The 22004-nt window shown below is 43.2% G+C and overlaps 1 protein-coding gene across 2 annotated transcripts in view; it reads right to left on the bottom strand.

Moving 5' to 3' along the window:
* hnrnpul1 (heterogeneous nuclear ribonucleoprotein U-like 1) overlaps positions 1 to 22004 on the bottom strand; it is a 56526-nt gene that overhangs the window by 13269 nt on the left and 21253 nt on the right. For both annotated transcript variants that reach the window (XM_055895175.1, XM_055895176.1), the window contains exons 5-12: positions 20596 to 20669; positions 16735 to 16874; positions 12431 to 12530; positions 12200 to 12312; positions 8873 to 9142; positions 3319 to 3441; positions 2976 to 3104; positions 1453 to 1621 (exon numbers count right to left, since the gene is read on the bottom strand). In XM_055895175.1, the coding sequence (XP_055751150.1) occupies positions 1453 to 1621; positions 2976 to 3104; positions 3319 to 3441; positions 8873 to 9142; positions 12200 to 12312; positions 12431 to 12530; positions 16735 to 16874; positions 20596 to 20669 (1118 nt within the window). The remainder of the gene's footprint in view (positions 1 to 1452; positions 1622 to 2975; positions 3105 to 3318; positions 3442 to 8872; positions 9143 to 12199; positions 12313 to 12430; positions 12531 to 16734; positions 16875 to 20595; positions 20670 to 22004) is intronic.

The following is a 22004-nucleotide window of genomic DNA, read 5'->3' as shown; positions in this document are numbered from 1 at the left end:
GGTGAGGGTAGGAGGGTTCTGTAGGCTGAGGGTAGGAGGGTTCTATAGGCTGAGGGTAGGAGGGTTCTGTAGGGTGAGGGTAGGAGGGTTCTGTAGACTGAGGGTAGGAGGGTTCTATAGGCTGAGGGTAGGAGGGTTCTGCAGGCTGAGGGTAGGAGGGTTCTGTAGACTGAGGGAAGGAGGGCTCTGTAGGCTGGGAGTAGGAGGGTTCTGTAGGCTGGGAGTAGGAGGGTTCTGTAGGCTGAGGGTAGGAGGGTTCTGTAGACTGAGGGAAGGAGGGTTCTGTAGACTGAGGGTAGGAGGGTTCTGTAGACTGAGGGTAGGAGGGTTCTGTAGACTGAGGGTAGGAGGGTTCTATAGGCTGAGGGTAGGAGGGTTCTGTAGGCTGAGGATAGGAGGGTTCTGTAGGCTGAGGAGAGGAGGGTTCTGTAGGCTGAGGAGAGGAGGGTTCTGTAGGCTGAGGAGAGGAGGGTTCTATAGGCTGAGGGTAGGAGGGTTCTGTAGGCTGAGGAGAGGAGGGTTCTATAGACTGAGGATAGGAGGGTTCTGTAGGCTGAGGAGAGGAGGGGAGATACGGAGGGGAGATACGGAGGGGAGAGGAGATACAGAGGGGAGAGGAGGAGGGGAGAGGAGGAGGCGAGAGGAGGAGGCGAGAGGAGGAGGAGGGGAGATACGGAAGGGAGATACGGAGGGGAGAGGAGGAGGGGAGAGGAGGAGGGGAGAGGAGGAGGAAAAGCCACTGCAAACCAAGTGCTGCCTTAAAACACTGCTCTTAAAACAGCTTTCAAAAAGTACTGACACATAACTGCTGGTCTGAGCATGAGTCAATCACCAATAGCCAATAGCTCATCCCTTCCAGACTGAGTGTCCACTACTTTCTGACAGTAAGTTAGTTCAACTTCAATTTAGAGCACCTGTTGCAGTGCAACAGGTCAGCAGGTAGTTTAATTGGCAGGGGCAACATAGAGGGGCAGGAGGCTCAAAGGGAACTCCATCTTAAATCTGTCCGGAGGCTGGAAGCATGGGGGGCAGGGGGTTTGGGGGGAGGCAGGGGTTGGGGGAGCAGGGAAGGAGGCAGGGTTTGGGGGGCGGGGCAGGGGTTGGGGGGAGGCAGGGGTTGGGGGGGCAGGGAAGGAGGCAGGGTTTGGGGGGCGGGGCAGGGGCAGGGGTTTGGGGGGCGGGGCAGGGGTTTGGGGGGGCAGGGAACGAGGCAGGGTTTGGGGGGCAGGCGGTTTGGGGGGAGGCAGGGGTTGGGGGGCAGGCGGTTTGGGGGGAGGCAGGGGTTGGGGGGCAGGCGGTTTGGAGGGAGGCAGGGGTTGGGGGACGGGGCAGGGGTTGGGGGGAGCATCTTCCAAGATTTGATTTCAGAGACAAAAACATAGAAAAAAGTAAAGTAGATCTGTTTTTTGTTTTATTGGTTGGTTGGTTTTGTTTCCACATGGTTGTTCCTACCTTTCATTTCTAACACAGCCTGATCTGGCACATCCTTCCCCTGTTCATCAGTTTGTCTTAACGTTCGCTCTTTAAAGTCCTCCTCCGTGGGACATATTACAATAGCCTTGCGCTGAAACCCCTCAAAAGGACGCATTTTTCGTCTCTGGGCTGATCCATATACATTTGTCTAGCAATGGTGACACAAGGAAAGAGATAGAAGGCTGTTTGTTATTGTTTACTTGTTGTTGTTTACTTGTTGTGTTATGGGCAGGCTTTGTTTTCCTCTGGCAGGGAAGCCGGGAACAGAACCCTGTAATAATGAAGGTAGAGAGGTGTTTTACGCTGTTTTTTTTTTTTTAGGTTTTTACTCTTTGGGTGGGTTAGCTAGAGGGCGGTATTTCACTCTCTCTCCCCAAGCCACAGACCTACCTTCCCAGACTGCACCTCTCCACGTCTGCTTCAAGGTCCTGTTACTGTCACAGAGCGAAGGGGACCCTTTAAACAACTAGCCTGGATGTTATACGGTGCAGTGTATCTTTAAAGATAACATTTCTTGAGATTTGGTTAAAGGTGTGGCGTGCGGACGATAACATTGATCATGAATGCGGATATTTACTGTAAATTCTCATCCATAGAGGGACAACTACAAAGTGGTATTAAAACGACTACAGTTTTAAACGAGTTTCGTCGTTAACTTTGTCCTCAAACGTTCCTTCCCATGATTCAGTTCGCTGGTTGATTCCCAATGTATCTGAACAACGATTGACTGACACTAGTGGAAATGTGATTCTACACCTGCCAGGGTCCCCTTTTGACTTACCTGTACCTACCTGGTTGTCACGGCGTCCTCCTGTCCCGTAGACACACACACACACACACAGATACAACCTACCTGTCGCTACTCACGGTTTCCACGGTTACCGGCAGATACCTCCGTTAGACCGACTTACCGTTAGTAACCACAGCAACGACATCTCTCTGGAAACTTCAAAATGATTAGTCTCCTCACCTTTTTCCACTTACCTTCAGGGGTTAATTTATTTAACAACAGAAAACACAGTCTAGCTGTTTCATTATTAAGGCTGTCAACAGTCGCCTGTCTCGTTACAGTTACCATAGCAACAGACGTTGTTTGTCTTTACTCACCAGGCAGAGTTCTACTGTTTGTAAACATCTTTACAAAGTCAACAGGACTACAGACGCATAGATACACATAAAATATTGTAGTAATAATACGTATAAAATACTGTAGTAATAATACGTATAAAATACTGTAAAAGAACAACAAAAGGTCGTAGCAGAATAATACTGAGACGGATGACATGAAGAACGTACTAAACAGCTTTTCTTATAAAATACCAAAGACGGTATAAATGGCAACAAGATGGTCAACAACCACAGTTTCTTCTACTCTATCATCATCAACATGACCTGCAAGATAAATAAATAGTTCATTAGAGATCAGAGGTCAGCAGAGCCGTATTACACACACACACAGGAAGCAGAAAGTAGTCCAGAGGAAGATGGGTAGGTTACCGTACCTGGTCCAGGATATAGTTGCGTCTCTTGCGCGCGGCGATCTGGATGAGGCGGTTGAGACACTGAGTGGCCTGTTGGATCAGAACTTCCCAACGACCAGAGTAGTTCTTCTGACGACGAAGACCCATCACCTGGTAGACAGGACATAGCTCTTATACGGGGGGGTCTAACTAGATAACACACTCGAGCCTAGCAGTATAACACACCTCATTCAAATTCTCGTTGACTAAATTGAAGATTGTAAACGGCTGAATTAATCGTATCGGTTGTGAAGTCCACCTGTGACCTCGGAGATCTAAAGGTTATAACAGGTTATAACAGGTTATGAAGGGTTCTAAGGCTTACCTTCATCTTCTCCATGATGGCGTTAGTTCCCAGGGTGTTGTATTTCTTCTCAGGGTGACTCTCACTATGTTTTGAGGCCCAAGTGGTCTTACCACAGGCTGGCAGACCCACCATCATGAGGATCTAGACAGAGACAGGGATGGATATTAAGATAGCCCGCTAGCCCGTGGCTAGTACTTTTCAGACCCGGCTAGTAGAATATGTGCTTAACTAGCCCGTAGCGATGGGGGGGGGGGGGGGGGGGGGGGTCGATACCGTTACATATCATGATATTATTTTAGGAAATTTATAATATAAAATATTATATCGATACTTTGACTCCAATTATTGATTCGCTATATAGCATCAGCTAGCGCTAATTTAAAAAAAAATATTTGTTTAAATAATTTTTTAGTTGGCTGTCCCTGAGCCAAAACGCTGGTATTGTTCATCCTGTAGCTGGTTCTCCATCTTGTTTTTAAAACAGTGAACAACGTGTTCTAACCCCTTATATTTCCATAACCGATCAAAACTCATTGTTTCGTTGCAGCAGACATATACATTACTGTATTTATATTATAGTCATTATGGGGCGGCAGGGTAGCCTAGTGGTTAGAGAATTGGACTAGTCACCGAAAGGTTGCAAGATTGAATCCCCCGAGCTGACAAGGTAAAAATCTGTCGTTCTGCCCCTGAACAAGGCAGTTAACCCACTGTTCCAGGGCCGTCATTGTAAATAAGAATTTGTTCTTTTTGTCGAAGCGTGTGCGTAAAAGGCATTGAGTTCGTCTGGTAGAAAAGCTTCATTGGGCAGATCATGGCTAGGTCTTCCTCTGCTACAGTGATAGGATTCTACCCTGTTCCTTTATTGTCCTTTTTGGCTCTGTGGAGGTCGTAGCAGGACTTCATGTACGGCTTCCTTCCTTCAGCCGTAGCCTCAGGGTTGGCTGCAATTGCCCTTCGTGTGGTGGTCCTGTCCTTTAGTTTAGCACCGACCTCTGTGTTAATCCAGGGCTTTTGATTGGGCATGCAGCGAACATCCACTGTGGGGACAATGTTCGCCAATGCATTTCCTGATGAAGCCCGGAGACAGAGGTGGTGAAGCTCGTCGATGTCATCGGCGTAGGCTCGTAACATATTCTAGTCAGCGCTAGCAAAGTAGTGCTGTAGTGTAATCTCTGATTCTGTTCTGAGGACCGTTTCTCAGAGAAGCAAGTCACGGGTACTTCCTGTTTGAGTTTCTGCTTGTCACAGAAACTGGAATCCATCTCCCCCGACACACCCACATTTATTTTAGTTTTTTTTTAACAACTGTACTTTGCACAAAGTCCTGCGCACATACCAACCAGTTTGTGAAATGTCACACTAGGAAAAATAGGACTCTTGACTTGTGCTACGGGACAATACCAGAGGCGTTCTCTGCCACCACCAGACTTCCCCTGGGGACATCAGACCACAATGTGGTCTACCTCAGGCCAACCTACTGTCGCCTCCTGGAGAGGGAGAAACCCAGGTAAAACTGTCTAGATCTGGAACGACAACAGTAACACTTGTCTCCAGGGTGTTTTGACTGTACTATGTGGGAGGTACTTAGTCTCCAGGGTGTTTAAACTGTACTATGTGGGAGGTATTTGGTCTCCAGGGTGTTTGGACTGTACTATGTGGGAGGTATTTAGTCTCCAGGGGTGTTTTGACTGTACTATGTGGGAGGTATTTGGTCTCCAGGGTGTTTGGACTGTACTATGTGGGAGGTATTTGGTCACCAGGGGTGTTTTGACTGTACTATGTGGGAGGTATTTAGTCTCCAGGGGTGTTTTGACTGTACTATGTGGGAGGTATTTAGTCTCCAGGGGTGTTTTGACTGTACTATGTGGGAGGTATTTAGTCTCCAGGGGTGTTTTGACTGTACTATGTGGGAGGTATTTAGTCTCCAGGGGTGTTTTGACTGTACTATGTGGGAGGTATTTAGTCTCCAGGGGTGTTTTGACTGTACTATGTGGGAGGTATTTGGTCTCCAGGGGTGTTTAAACTGTACTATGTGGGAGGTATTTGGTCTCCAGGGTGTTTTGACTGTACTATGTGGGAGGTATTTGGTCTCCAGGGGTGTGTTGACTGTACTATGTGGGAGGTATTTAGTCTCCAGGGGTGTTTTGACTGTACTATGTGAGGTATTTAGTCTCCAGGGGTGTTTTGACTGTACTGTGTGGGAGGTATTTGGTCTCCGGGGGTGTTTTGACTGTACTATGTGGGAGGTATTTAGTCTCCAGGGGTGTTTTGACTGTACTATGTGAGGTATTTAGTCTCCAGGGGTGTTTTGACTGTACTGTGTGGGAGGTATTTGGTCTCCGGGGGTGTTTTGACTGTACTATGTGGGAGGTATTTGGTCTCCAGGGTGTTTTGACTGTACTATGTGGGAGGTATTTAGTCTCCAGGGTGTTTAGACTGTACTATGTGGGAGGTATTTGGTCTCCAGGGTGTTTTGACTGTACTATGTGGGAGGTACTTAGTCTCCAGGGTGTTTAAACTGTACTATGTGGGAGGTATTTAGTCTCCAGGGGTGTTTTGACTGTACTATGTGGGAGGTATTTAGTCTCCAGGGTGTTTTGACTGTACTATGTGAGGTATTTAGTCTCCAGGGGTGTTTTGACTGTACTATGTGGGAGGTATTTGGTCTCCGGGTGTAACGGTCCTGACCTGTTTTATGTTGTTTTTGTATGTGTTTAGGTCAGGGCATGTGTTTTGGGTGGGCAGTCTATGTTATCTGTTTCTATGTTGGTTTTGGTTGCCTGGTATGGCTCTTAATTAGAGGCAGGTGTTTTGCGTTCTCCTCTAATTAAGAGTCATATTTAGGTAGGGTGTTCTCACTGTTTGTTTGTGGGTGATTGTCTTCCGTGTCGTCGAATGTATGTACCATACGGGACTGTTTGGCTGTTCGTTTCGTTTTGATGTAGTCTGTTCCTGTCCGTGAGTTTTACGTTAGTTATGTAAGTTCATGTTCAGGTTTTTCGTCTACGTCGTTTTCTTGTTTTGTATTTTGAAAGTGTTTTGTTTTTTCGTGTTGCCATCGTCGTGTTAAATAAAGAGATGGCTTATTTCCCAAATGCTGCATTTTGGTCTACTGATCCTTCTCTCCTCTCCTCATCTGAGGAAGAGGAGAACGACAGCCCTTACACCGGGGGTGTTTTGACTGTACTATGTGGGAGGTATTTGGTCTCCAGGGTGTTTTGACTGTACTATGTGGGAGGTATTTAGTCTCCAGGGGTGTTTTGACTGTACTATGTGGGAGGTATTTAGTCTCCAGGGGTGTTTTGACTGTACTATGTGGGAGGTATTTAGTCTCCAGGGGTGTTTTGACTGTACTATGTGGGAGGTATTTGGTCTCCAGGGGTGTTTTGACTGTACTATGTGGGAGGTACTTGGTCTCCAGGGGTGTTTTGACTGTACTATGTGGGAGGTAGTTGAGGTCAGCAGCTCTGATCTTGATGAACTCACAGATGTTGTTTCAGACTAATGTAAACTTCTGTGTTGAGTCAGTTGTGCCTGCTAAAACCTGTAAAATCTTCCCTAACAATAAGCCCTGGGCATCAACAAATCTAAAATCACCACTTGATAGGAAGAAGGCACTTTATACTGAGGGTGATAGACAGGCTTTAAGAGATGTATAACGTTAGATCAGTGTATGCTGAGGGTGATTGTCTGAGACCAGCCAACCAGACAGCTGACGAAACTGATGAGTATTTCTGTCTGTAATAAAGCCTTTTTGTGGGGAGAAACTAATTCTGATTGGCTGGGCATTGCTCCACATTGGGTGGGCCTGTCTCCCAAGTGGGTGGTCCTGTGCCCCTGCCCAGTCATGTGAAATCCATAGATTAGGGCCTAATTTATTTATTTCAAATTGTCTGATTTCCTTATTTGAACTGTAACTCTGTAAAATCTTTGAAATTGTTACATGTTGCATTTATAATTTTGTTCAGTATATTTTCCAAGCTATATCACACAATATGTTATATACAGCAGGTTTGTAAAGGACCAATATGTTTGGTCTGCTTCGTGCTTCCATTTTTGCCATGGGAAAAATATTGCGATACTGGTATCATCTTGGCCCTATATAGTATAGCAGTACTGTATAGTATATTAGTAGTATTGCATAGTGTAGTAGTGGTACTATATAGTATAGCAGTACTGTAAAGTAACACTGTATAGTATAGCAGTAGTACTGCATAGTATAGTAGCGGTACTGTTTAGTATAGGAGTACTGTATAGTAGCAGTACTGTATAGTAGTAGTACTGTATAGTATATTAGTAGTATTGCATGGTGTTGTGGTAGATCTATATAGTATAGCAGTACTGTATAGTAGTACGGTATAGTAGTAGTACAGTATAGCAGTAGTACTGTACAGTATAGTAGTACTGTATAGTATTTGTACAGTATAGTAGCAGTACTGTATAGTATAGTAGTACTGTATAGTATTTGTACAGTATAGTAGCAGTACTGTATAGTATAGTAGTACTGTATAGTAGTAGTACAGTATAGTAGTAGTACTGTATAGTATGGTAGTACTGTATAGTATGTGTACAGTATAGTCGCAGTACTGTATATGAGTTGTGCTGTATAGTACAGTAGCACGGTGTAGTATTGGCACAGTATAGTAGCAGTACTGTATGGTGGTAGTACTGAATAGTATAGTAGTATTGTATAGTAGTAGTGCTGTATTGTATAGCAGTATAGTAGTACTGTATAGTAGTAGTACTGTATAGTAGTACTGTATAGTGGTAGTACTGCATATTATAGTAGTACTGTATAGTAGTAGTACTGTATAGCATAGTAGTACTGTATAGTATAGTAGTACTGTATAGTATAGTAGTACTGTATAGTAGTAGTACTGTATAGTAGTGCGGTATAGTAGTAGTACTGTATAGTATAGTAGTACTGTATAGTAGTGGTAATGTATAGTAGTAGTACTGTATAGTAGTACTGTATAGTAGTAGTACTGTTTTATGGTGGTAGAACTGTATAGTATAGTAGTACTGCATATTATAGTAGTACTGTATAGTAGTAGTACTGTATAGTAGTACGGTATAGTAGTAGTACTGTATAGTATAGTAGTACTGTATAGTATAGTAGTACTGTATGGTAGTGGCACTGTATAGTAGTAGTACTGTATAGTAGTAGTACTGTTGTATAGTGGTAGTACTGTATACTATAGCAGTACTGTATAATAGCACTGTATAGTGGTAGTACTGTATAGTATAGCAGCACTGTATAATAGTAGTACTGTCTAGTAGTAGTAGTACTGTATAGTAGCAGTACTGTATAGTAGTACTGTCTAGTAGTAGTACTGTATAGTAGTAGTACTGTCTAGTAGTAGTACTGTCTAGTAGTAGTACTGTATAGTAGTAGTACTGTATAGTATAGCAGTACTGTATAGTAGTAGTACTGTTGTATAGGGGTAGTACTGTATAGTATAGCAGTACTGTATAATAGTACTGTATAGTAGTACTGTCTAGTAGTAGTACTGTATAGTAGTAGTACTGTCTAGTAGTAGTACTGTATAGTAGTGTATAGTATCCATACCTCACAGTCAGCTTTGCTGGCTGGTCCTACAGCCCCCCTGGTCCTGTCTTCAATACCCAGAGTCTGGATGAACCTGAACCCTTCCGGAGGGGAGTGGAAGGGCTCCTCCTTCTGGCCAAAGTTAAACTCGATGGCACAGTTCTTCACAAGGACGTGGGGGAACAGGGGGCGCCCCGCCAGCTCCTCCCTCGACACCCGGAACCCCACGTCTAGCCACACCCCGTTCTTAGAGAACGCTATCTCCACCTCCTCACCGCCAGTGTCAAAGTCCTGTGGGATTAATAAAGTTAAGTTTAAAGGCTCTCTGCTGAACTATGTAACTAACTAACTATACTAACTAACTAACTCTACTAACTATACTAACTAACTAAATCTACTAACTAACCAACTCTAACAAATAACCAACTCTAACAACTAACTATACTAACTAACTAACAACTAACTATACTAACTAACTAACAACTAACTATACTAACTAACTAAATACACTAACTAACCAACTCAAACAACTAACTATACTAACTAACTCTACTAACTAACTAACTCTACTAACTAACTCTACTAACTAACTAAACTAACTAACTAAACTAACTAACTAACTCTACTAACTAACTAACTCTACTAACTAACTCTACTAACTAACTAAACTAACTAACTAACTCTACTAACTAACTAACTCAACTAACTAACTCTACTAACTACATCTACTAACTCTACTAACTAACTAACTCTAACAACTAACTAACGAACTCTACTAACTAACTAACTCAACTAACTAAATCTACTAACTAACTAACTCTACTAACTACATCTACTAACTCTACTAACTAACTACATCTACTAACTCTACTAACTAACTACATCTACTAACTCTACTAACTCAACTAACTAACTCTACTAACTAACCAACTCTAACAACATCTACTAACTCTACTAACTAACTAACTCTACTAACTAACTAACTCTACTAACTAACTAAACTAACTAACTAAATCTACTAACTAACTAACTCTACTAACTACATCTACTAACTCTACTAACTAACTAAAACAACTAACTAACGAACTCTACTAACTAACTAACTCAACTAACTAACTCTACTAACTAACTAAACTAACTAACTAAATCTACTAACTAACTAACTCTACTAACTACATCTACTAACTCTACTAACTAACTAACTCTAACAACTAACTAACGAACTCTACTAACTAACTCAACTAACTAACTCTACTAACTAACTAAACTAACTAACTAACTAACTCTACTAACTACATCTACTAACTCTACTAACTAACTACATCTACTAACTCTACTAACTAACTCTACTAACTCTACTAACTCAACAAACTAACTCTACTAACTAACCAACTCTAACAACTAACTACATCTACTAACTCTACTAACTAACTAACTCTACTAACTAACTAACTCTACTAACTATATTAACTCTACTAACTAACTACATCTACTAACTAACTACATCTACTAACTCTACTAACTAACTAACTCTACTAACTAACTAACTTTACTAATTAACTACATCTACTAACTCTACTAATAACTCTACTAACTAACTAACTCTACTAACTAACCAACGCTAACAACTAACTATAATAAATAACTAACTATACTAACTAACTCTACTAACTAACTAAATATACTAACTAACCAACTATAACAACTAACTATACTAACTAATTCTACTAACTAACTAAATCTACTAACTCTACTAACTAACTATACTAACTAACTATACTAACTAACTAAATCCACTAACTAACTAACTCTACTAACTAACTCTACTAACTAACTAAATCTACTAACTAACTCTACTAACTAACTAACTAACTGTACTAACTAACTAACTCTACTAATAACTCTACTAACTAACTAACTCTACTAACTAACCGACTCTAACAACTAACTATACTAACTAACTAACTCTACTAATTAACTAAATATACTAACTAACTAAATACACTAACTAACTAACAACTAACTCTACTAACTAACTAACTCTACTAACTAACTACATCTACTAACTCTACTAACTAACTAACTCTACTAACTAACTACATCTAATAACTAACTAACTCTACTAACTAACTAACTCTACTAACTAACTAACTCTACTAACTAACCAACTCTAACAACTAACTATACTAACTAACTCTAACAACTAACTATACTAACTAACTAACTCTACTAACTAACTAAATATACTAACTAACCAACTCTAACAACTAACTATACTAACTAACTAACTATACTAACTAACTAAATCTACTAACTCTACTAACTAACTAAATCTACTAACTAACTAACTCTACTAACTAACTCTACTAACTAACTACCTCTACTAACTAACCAACTCTAACAACTAACTATACTAACTAACAAACTCTAACAACTAACTATACTAACTAACTAACTCTACTAATTAACTAAATATACTAACTAAATAAATATACTAACTAACTAACTCTAACAACTAACTAACTAACTCTACTAACTAACTACATCTACTAACTCTACTAACTAACTCTACTAACTAAATAACTCTACTAACTATACAAACTCTACTAACGAACTAACTCTGCTAACTCTACTAACTCTACTAACTCGACTAACTAACTCGACTAACTAACTCGACTAACTAACTAACTCTACTAACTATACTATCTAACTAACTCTACTAACTATACTAACTCTACTAACTAACTCTACTAACTCTACTAACTATACTAACTCTACTAACTAACTAACTCTACTAACTAACTAACTAACTCTAACATACTAACTCCACTAACTAACTAACTCTACTAACTAACTAACGCTAACATACTAACTCCACTAACTAACTAACTCTACTAACTAACTAACTCTACTAACTAACTAACTCTACTAACTAACTCTACTAACTCTACTAACTATACTAACTTTACTAACTAACTCAACTAACTATACTAACTCTACTAACTAACTCTACTAACTAACTAACTAACTCTACTAACTAACTCTACTAACTAACAAACTAAATAACTAAATCTACTAACAATCTCCACCTACCTCAGAAGAGTCAAAGTCCTGAGAGAATAAACAGATATTTTTTAAATAACTATCTTACTAATGAACTAGCTCCACTAAGCTAAAGCTCCTCACTGCCGTCCTGAGACAGAAGAGGGGGGAGGATATTTTGAGCCTCTTGGCTACAATCGGTTTACTCACAATTATATTATATTAGTATATAATATTAGTATATAATCCTTTTAGCTAGTAATGGGACTATCACTGTAGACAATACAACAACAAAGTATTACTCACAATGAAACAGCCGATGACATCATTCTCTCCAAACTTCTCTCCGTAGTCTTCAAACTTACAGTCAGAGGATTTTTTTCCTGTTCCTCCGTATCCAAACGAAAACGCTTCCTCGCCTGGAATATACCGAAGCTACACGTCAAACAGTGTGTCTGTCCGTCCGCACGCGTGTGTGTTGTGCGTGCCTGTACGTGTGCGTTTGTCCACATGTGCTCATGTCTGTGTTGTCCTCACCCAGCTGTGTGCTGCAGGAGTCCAGGGACCATCCTATCCGGACCACATGGGGATCAGGCTCAGAGGACGGGAGGTGCTTCACAGCTATCTCCTCAATGATCTACCGCAGAGAGACAGACAGGTCAGTAGGAGAGACAGACAGGTCAGTAGGAGAGACAGACAGGTCAGTAGGAGAGACAGACAGGTCAGTAGGAGAGACAGACAGGTCAGTAGGAGAGACAGACAGGTCAGTAGTAGAGACAGACAGGTCAGTAGTAGAGACAGACAGGTCAGTAGTAGAGACAGACAGGTCAGTGGGAGAGACAGACAGGTCAGTAGGAGAGACAGACAGGTCAGTAGGAGAGACAGATAGGTCAGTAGGGAGAGACAGACAGGTCAGTAGGAGAGACACAGGTCAGTAGGAGAGACAGACAGGTCAGTAGGAGAGACAGACAGGTCAGTAGACAGAGCCAGACAGGTCAGTAGACAGAGACAGACAGGTCAGTAGGAGAGACAGACAGGTCAGTAGGAGAGACAGACAGGTCAGTAGGAGAGACAGACAGGTCAGTAGGAGAGACAGATAGGTCAGTAGGAGAGACAGACAGGTCAGTAGGAGAGACACAGGTCAGTAGGAGAGACAGACAGATCAGTAGGAGAGACAGACAGGTCAGTGGGAGAGACAGACAGGTCAGTAGGAGAGACAGACAGGTCAGTAGGAGAGACAGACAGGTCAGTAGGAGAGACAGACAGGTCAGTAGGAGAGACAGACAGGTCAGTAGGAGAGACAGACAGGTCAGTAGGAGAGACAGACAGGTCAGTGGGAGAGACAGACAGGTCAGTAGGAGAGACAGATAGGTCAGTAGGAGAGACAGACAGGTCAGTAGGAGAGACAGACAAGTTAGTAGTAGAGACAGACAGATTTGTAGGAGAGACAGACAGGTCAGTAGGAGAGACAGACAGGTCAGTAGGAGAGACACAGGTCAGTAGGAGAGACAGACAGGTCAGTAGGAGAGAGACAGGTCAGTAGGAGAGACAGACAGGTCAGTAGGAGAGACAGACAGGTCAGTAGAGAGAGACAGACAGGTCAGTAGGAGAGACAGACAGGTCAGTAGGAGAGACACAGGTCAGTAGGTGAGACAGACAGGTCAGTAGGAGAGACACAGGTCAGTAGGAGAGACAGACAAGTTAGTAGTAGAGACAGACAGATTTGTAGGAGAGACAGACAGGTCAGTAGAGAGAGACAGACAGGTCAGTAAGAGAGACAGACAGGTCAGTAGGAGAGACAGACAGGTCAGTAGGAGAGACAGACAGGTCAGTAGGAGAGACAGACAGGTCAGTAGGAGAGACACAGGTCAGTAGGAGAGACAGACAAGTTAGTAGTAGAGACAGACAGATTTGTAGGAGAGACAGACAGGTCAGTAGAGAGAGACAGACAGGTCAGTAAGAGAGACAGACAGGTCAGTAGGAGAGACAGACAGGTCAGTAGGAGAGACAGACAGGTCAGTAGGAGAGACAGACAGGTCAGTAGGAGAGACACAGGTCAGTAGGTGAGACAGACAGGTCAGTAGGAGAGACAGACAGGTCAGTGGGAGAGACAGACAGGTCAGTAGGAGAGACAGACAGGTCAGTAGGAGAGACAGACAGATTTGTAGGAGAGACAGACAGGTTAGTAGAGAGAGACAGACAGGTCAGTAAGAGAGACAGACAGGTCAGTAGGAGAGACAGACAGGTCAGTAAGAGAGACACAGGTCAGTAGGAGAGACACAGGTCAGTAGGAGAGACAGACAGGTCAGTAGGAGAGACAGACAGGTCAGTAGGAGAGACAGACAGGTCAGTAGGAGAGACAGACAGGTCAGTAGGAGAGACAGACAGGTCAGTAGGAGAGACAGACAGGTCAGTAGGAGAGACACAGGTCAGTAGGAGAGACAGACAGGTCAGTAGGAGAGACAGACAGGTCAGTAAGAGAGACAGACAGGTCAGTAGGAGAGACAGATAGGTCAGTAGGAAAGACAGACAGGTCAGTAGGAGAGACAGACAAGTTAGTAGTAGAGACAGACAGATTTGTAGGAGAGACAGACAGGTCAGTAGAGAGAGACAGACAGGTCAGTAGGAGAGACAGACAGGTCAGTAGGAGAGACAGACAGGTCAGTAGGAGAGGAAGACAGGTCAGTAGGAGAGGAAGACAGGTCAGTAGGAGAGGAAGACAGGTCAGTAGGAGAGGAAGACAGGTCAGTAGGAGAGGAAGACAGGTTAGTAGGAGAGGAAGACAGGTCAGTATAAGAGACAGACAGGTCCCTATTCCCTACATAGTGCACTACTTTAGACCAAGGCCCTATAGAACCATATTCCCTAGATAGTGCACTACTTTAGACCAGGGCCCTATAGAACCATATTCCCTAGATAGTGCACTTCTTTTGACCAAGGCCCATGTGCACTATTAAGGGACTAGGGTGCCCTTTGGGAGGCCAGACGGAGACTCCACTGGCCAAGGGTTTGACAAGTCACATGGCAGTTTATCGTGAAGTGAATTTCAAATGATCCCTCATCAAATATATCCTGTTAATGTGTATAATGTGTACATCCTGTTAATGTGTATAATGTGTATATCCTGTTAATGTGTATAATGTGTACTTCCTGTTAATGTGTACATCCTGTTAATGTGTATAATGTGTACTTCCTGTTAATGTGTATAATGTGTACTTCCTGTTAATGTGTACATCCTGTTAATGTGTATAATGTGTACTTCCTGTTAATGTGTATAATGTGTACTTCCTGTTAATGTGTACATCCTGTTAATGTGTATAATGTGTACATCCTGTTAATGTGTACATCCTGTTAATGTGTACATCCTGTTAATGTGTACTTCCTGTTAATGTGTATAATGTGTACATCCTGTTAATGTGTACTTCCTGTTAATGTGTATAATGTGTACATCCTGTTAATGTGTACTTCCTGTTAATGTGTATAATGTGTACTTCCTGTTAATGTGTATAATGTGTACATCCTGTTAATGTGTACTTCCTGTTAATGTGTATAATGTGTACATCCTGTTAATGTGTACTTCCTGTTAATGTGTATAATGTGTACATCCTGTTAATGTGTACTTCCTGTTAATGTGTATAATGTGTACATCCTGTTAATGTGTACTTCCTGTTAATGTGTATAATGTGTACTTCCTGTTAATGTGTATAATGTGTACATCCTGTTCTGAGAAGCAGATACTATTGTTGTACTCTATGGTGTGATGGAATGTTCACTCATTATTTACATAGTGATCGGTCATTATCGTGACGTACGTTGTGATCAGTCATTATCGTTATTTACATAGTGATCGGTCATTATCGTTACTTACGTAGTGATCGGTCATTATCGTTACTTACGTAGTGATCAGTCATTATCGTTACTTACATAGTGATCGGTCATTATCATTACTTACATAGTGATCGGTCGTTATCATTACTTACATAGTGATCGGTCATTATCGTTCCTTACATAGTGATCGGTCATTATCGTTACTTACGTAGTGATCAGTCATTATCGTTACTTACATAGTGATCGATCGTTATCATTACTTACGTAATGATCGGTCATTATCGTTACTTGCATAGTGATCAGTCATTATCGTTATTTGCATAGTGATCGGTCATTATCGTTACTTGCATAGTGATCGGTCATTATCGTTACTTACATAGTGATCGGTCATTATCGTTATTTACATAGTGATCGGTCATTATCGTTACTTACGTAGTGATCGGTCATTATCGTGACGTACGTAGTGATCGGTCATTATCGTTACTTACATAGTGATCGGTCATTATCGTTACTTACATAGTGATCGGTCATTATCGTTACTTACATAGTGATCGGTCATTATCGTTACTTGCATAGTGATCGGTCATTATCGTTACTTACATAGTGATCGGTCATTATCGTTATTTACATAGTGATCGGTCATTATCGTTACTTACGTAGTGATCGGTCATTATCGTGACGTACGTAGTGATCGGTCATTATCGTTACTTACATAGTGATCAGTCATTATCGTTACTTACATAGTGATCGGTCATTATCGTTACTTACATAGTGATCGGTCATTATCGTTACTTACATAGTGATCGGTCATTATCGTTACTTACGTAGTGATCGGTCATTATCGTGACGTACGTAGTGATCGGTCATTATCGTTACTTACATAGTGATCGGTCATTTACTAAAAGGGATCACAGCTGATACATCATGACACCGGGTCAAAAGTAGTGCACTAAAGAGGGAATAGGCTGTAATTAGGGATCCATTCCATGGTTTTGTTTCTCTCTCTCCGTTACCTTCATCTCGTAGCAGACTTTCCCTTTGCTGACTCCGTAGGATGCTCGAGCTCCGGCCCAGAGGTAGGCAAAGCCCTCCACGGTCAGGGGGTAGCCGCTGTAATGATCACGAGACACCTTGAAGTGGAGGTCACAGTTATCTGTGGGACACGAGAGAGAGATAAATACACTACATTGACCAAAAGTATGTGGACACCTGCTCGTCAAACATCTCATTCCAAAATCATGGGCAATAATATGGAGTTGGTCCCCTCCCCTTTGCTGCTATAACAGCCTCCACTCTTCTGGGAAGGCTTTCCACTAGATGTTGGAACATTGCTGCTATAACAGCCTCCTCTCTTCTGGGAAGGCTTTCCACTAGATGTTGGTACATTGCTGCTATAACAGCCTCCACTCTTCTGGGAAGGCTTTCCACTAGATGTTGGAACATTGCTGCTATAACAGCCTCCGCTCTTCTGGGAAGGCTTTCCACTAGATGTTGGAACATTGCTGCTATAACAGCCTCCACTCTTCTGGGAAGGCTTTCCACTAGATGTTGGAACATTGCTGCTATAACAGCCTCCACTCTTCTGGGAAGGCTTTCCACTAGATGTTGGAACATTGCTGCCGTAACAGCCTCCACTCTTCTGGGAAGGCTCTCCACTAGATGTTGGAACATTGCTGCTATAACAGCCTCCACTCTTCTGGGAAGGCTTTCCACTAGATGTTGGAACATTGCTACTATAACAGCCTCCATTCCTCTAGGAAGGCTTTCCACTAGATGTTGGAACATTGCTGCTATAACAGCCTCCACTCTTCTGGGAAGGCTTTCCACTAGATGTTTGAGCATTGCTGCTATAACAGCCTCCACTCTTCTGGGAAGGCTTTCCACTAGATGTTGGAACATTGCTGCTATAACAGCCTCCACTCTTCTGGGAAGGCTTTCCACTAGATGTTGGAACATTGCTGCCGTAACAGCCTCCACTCTTCTGGGAAGGCTTTCCATTAGATGTTGGAACATTGCTGCCGTAACAGCCTCCACTCTTCTGGGAAGGCTTTCCACTAGATGTTGGAACATTGCTGCTATAACAGCCTCCACTCTTCTGGGAAGGCTTTCCACTAGATGTTGGAACATTGCTGCCGTAACAGCCTCCACTCTTCTGGGAAGGCTTTCCATTAGATGTTGGAACATTGCTGCCGTAACAGCCTCCACTCTTCTGGGAAGGCTTTCCACTAGATGTTGGAACATTGCTGCTATAACAGCCTCCTCTCTTCTGGGAAGGCTTTCCACTAGATGTTGGAACATTGCTGCTATAACAGCCTCCACTCTTCTGGGAAGGCTTTCCACTAGATGTTGGAACATTGCTGCTATAACAGCCTCCTCTCTTCTGGGAAGGCTTTCCACTAGATGTTGGAACATTGCTGCTATAACAGCCTCCACTCCTCTAGGAAGGCTTTCCACTAGATGTTGGAACATTGCTGCGGGGACTTGCTTCCATTCAGCCACAAGAGCATTAGTGAGGTCGGGCACTGATGTTGGGCGATTAGGCCTGGCTCGCAGTCGGCGTTCCAATTCATCCCAAAGGTGTTCGATGGGGTTGAGGTCAGGACTCTGTGCAGGCCAGTCAAGTTCTTCCACAATGATCTCGACAAACCATTTCTGTATGGACCTCGTATCACGACTCAGGATATGACCCAGATACAGAATAGTTCCGATACTCTCAATATTTATTATACAAAGGTGCAGACAAAGGTGCAGACAAAGGTGCAGACAAAGGTGCAGACAAAGGTGCAGACAAAGGTGCAGACAAAGGTGCAGACAAAGGTGCAGACAAAGGTGCAGACAAAGGTGCAGACAAAGGTGCAGACAAAGGTGCAGACAAAGGTGCAGACAAAGGGCAGGTTGAGGGCAGGCAGCGGTTCGGAAATCCAAGGCAGGGTCAAACAGGGTCAGGACAGGCAGAAAGGTCAGAACCGGGGAAGACTAGTAAAGACACAGTTGAGAGCAAGAGAAACAGGAAACATGATGGTAAGACCTGGCGAGACGAGACAAACTGGCAACTGACAAACAGGTATAAATACACAAGGGATAATGGGGGAAATAGAGGACACCTGGTGAGGGAGGAGGAGACAAGCGCAACACAGGTGAAGCAGATTAGGGTGTGACACCTGGCTTTATGCACGGGGGGCACTGTCATGTTGAAATAGGAAAGAGCCTTCCTCAAACTTTTGCCACAAAGTTGGGACAGAATCATCTAGAATGTCATTGTATGCTGTAGCGTTAAGATTTCCCGTCACTGGAACTAAGGGGCCCGAACCATGAAAAACAGCCCCAGACCATTATTCCTCCTCCACCAAACTTTACAGTTGGCACTATGCATTCGGGCAGGTAGCGTTCTCCTGGCATCTACCAAACCCAAATTCGTCCGTCAGGCTGCCAGATGGTGAAGCGTGATTCATCACTACAGAGAATGCGTTTCCACTGCTCCAGAGTCCAATGGCGGCGAGCTTTACACCACTCCAGCTGACGCTTAGCATTGCACATGGTGATCTTAGGCTTGTGTGCGGCTGCTCGGCCATGGAAACACATTTTCACGAAGCTCCCGATGAACAGTTCTTGTGCTGACGTTGCTTCCAGAGGCAGTTTGGAACTCGGTAGTGAGTGTTGCAACCGAGGACAGACCATTTTCACACACTTCAGCACTCGGCGGTCCCATTCTGTGAGCTTGTGTGGCCTACCACTTCGTGGCTGAGCCGTTGTTGCTCCTAGACGTTTCTACTTCAAAATGACTTGTTGGAAAGGTGGCATCCTATGACGGTGCCACCTTGAAAGTCACTGAGCTCTTCAGTAAGGCCATTCTACTGCCAATGTTTGTCTATGGAGATTGCATGGCTGTGTGCTCGTTTTAATACACCTGTCAGCAACGAGTATGGCTGAAATAGCCGAATCCCCTCATTTGAAGGGGTGTTCAAATTCTTTTGTGTATATAAACATAAAAATTAGAGAAACATCAAATTGTGGCCTGCTGGAGGTCATTTTGCAGGGCGCTGGCAGTGCACCTCCTTGCACAAAGGCGGAGGTAGCGGTCCTGCTGCTGGGTTGTTGCCCTCCTACGGCCTCCTCCACGTCTCCTGATGTACTGGCCTGTCTCCTGGTAGCGCCTCCATGCTCTGGACACTACGCTGACAGACACAGCAAACCTTTTTGCCACAGCTCGCATTGATGTGCCATCCTGGATGAACTGCACTACCTGAGCCACTTGTGTGGGTTGTAGACTCCATCTCATGCTACCACTAGAATGAGAGCACCGCCAGCATTCAAAAGCCAGCATTCAAAAGTGACCAAAACATCAGCCAGGAAGCATAGGAACTGAGAAGTGGTCTATGGTCACCACCTGCAGAATCACTCCTTTTTTGGGGGTGTCTTGCTAATTGCCTATAATTTCCACCTTTTGTCTATTCCATTTGCACAACAGCATGTGAAATGTATTGTCAATCAGTGTTGCTTCCTAAGTGGACAGTTTGATTTCACAGAAGTGTGATTGACTTGGAGTTACATTGTGTTGTTTAAGTGTTCCCTTTATTTTTTTGAGCAGTGTATTTATATATATGTAAAGATCGACCGATTAATCGGTATCAGCTTTTTTTTGGTCCTCCAATAACCGGTATCGGTTTAAAAACCATAATCGGTCAACCTCTAATTAAAATGTAAAGTAAATTAAAGCAAGGGAAATCATTAAACCATGACATGAAAAGTCACTGCAACGAGGAGAGGCTAACGCAATCGTGCAGCTCAATTTATGACCTTTGTTACTACGTTCACAATCGTGAATGACCTCTGTGAATACCTAGTTTCAACTGGAGTCCTCAGATGTTACTCACATGTGTCCAGAGCCACCAAAGTGTCATCAAAGTCCTCGTCCTCATCTTCAGCAGGGGGCTGGGGCGACCGGGACCTGTACAAGACTGACAGGTTAGTCCTCCAATCACAGCACTGGACTGAAGATTGACAGGATAGTCTTCCAATCACAGCACTGGACTGAAAACTAACAGGTTAGTGTTCCAATCACAGCACTGAAGACTGACAGGTTAGTCCACCAATCACAGCAATGGACTGAAGAATAACAGGTTAGTTCACCAATCACAGCACTGGACTGAAGAATGACAGGTTAGTCCACCAATCACAGCACTGGACTGAAGAATGACAGGTTAGTCCTCCAATCACAGCACTGGACTGAAGAATAACAGGTTAGTTCACCAATCACAGCACTGTAATGAAGAATGACAGGTTAGTCCACCAATCACAGCAATGGACTGAAGAATGACAGGTTAGTCCTCCAATCACAGCACTGGACTGAAGAATGACAGGTTAGTCCTCCAATCACAGCACTGGACTGAAGAATGACAGGTTCGTCCACCAATCACAGCAATGGACTGAAGAATGACAGGTTAGTCCACCAATCACAGCACTGGACTGAAGAATGACAGGTTAGTCCTCCAATCACAGCACTGGACTGAAGAATGACAGGTTAGTCCTCCAATCACAGCACTGGACTGAAGAATGACAGGTTAGTCCTCCAATCACAGCACTGGACTGAAGAATGACAGGTTAGTCCTCCAATCACAGCACTGGACTGAAGAATGACAGGTTAGTCCTCCAATCACAGCACTGGACTGAAGAATGACAGGTTAGTCCTCCAATCACAGCACTGAAGACTGACAGGTTAGTCCTCCAATCACAGCACTGGACTGAAGAATGACAGGTTAGTCCTCCAATCACAGCACTGGACTGAAGAATGACAGGTTAGTCCTCCAATCACAGCACTGGACCAAACGAAGCGTTTAGAACTCTTTGCGGTCCTGTTTTTTAGTTAGGGACATAACTCACTTTTACCAAACTACCAATAACAGGGACGTGTTCAGTAGGCATGAAATGATACCGGAAACATTCTTATAGCAGCAAAGGTTTTACCTACTACCTCCTCTGTTTCAAAAGGTTTCCCCCCCGTTTAGTATCTACTGAACAGGACCCAGGTGAGATAGAGACCAAAGCAGAGATGGAGTAGTAGTATAAGTATTCATATTTGTAGTAGAATTAGTAGTAGTATTAGCAGTAGTAGTAATGGTAGTAGTATAGAGTTTTCCATAAGTACATAGAGTAGTCAGCCAATTAGAAAAAGTAGCCAGTCAGACGCCTCCATTTTGTTTTTGCAGAATCCTGAGAGTTTTCTTTTATGAGGTTGGAGACATCACAAACTGGAACTTTTAATTCCTAACACGTGCACCCAGAA

Source organism: Salvelinus fontinalis, chromosome 33 (genome assembly GCF_029448725.1).
Source record: "Salvelinus fontinalis isolate EN_2023a chromosome 33, ASM2944872v1, whole genome shotgun sequence".
In the NCBI taxonomy this organism is placed as follows: Eukaryota; Metazoa; Chordata; class Actinopteri; order Salmoniformes; family Salmonidae; genus Salvelinus; species Salvelinus fontinalis.
The sequence above is the reverse complement of the archived record's forward strand: the minus strand, read 5'-3'. Positions and strand labels throughout refer to the sequence as shown.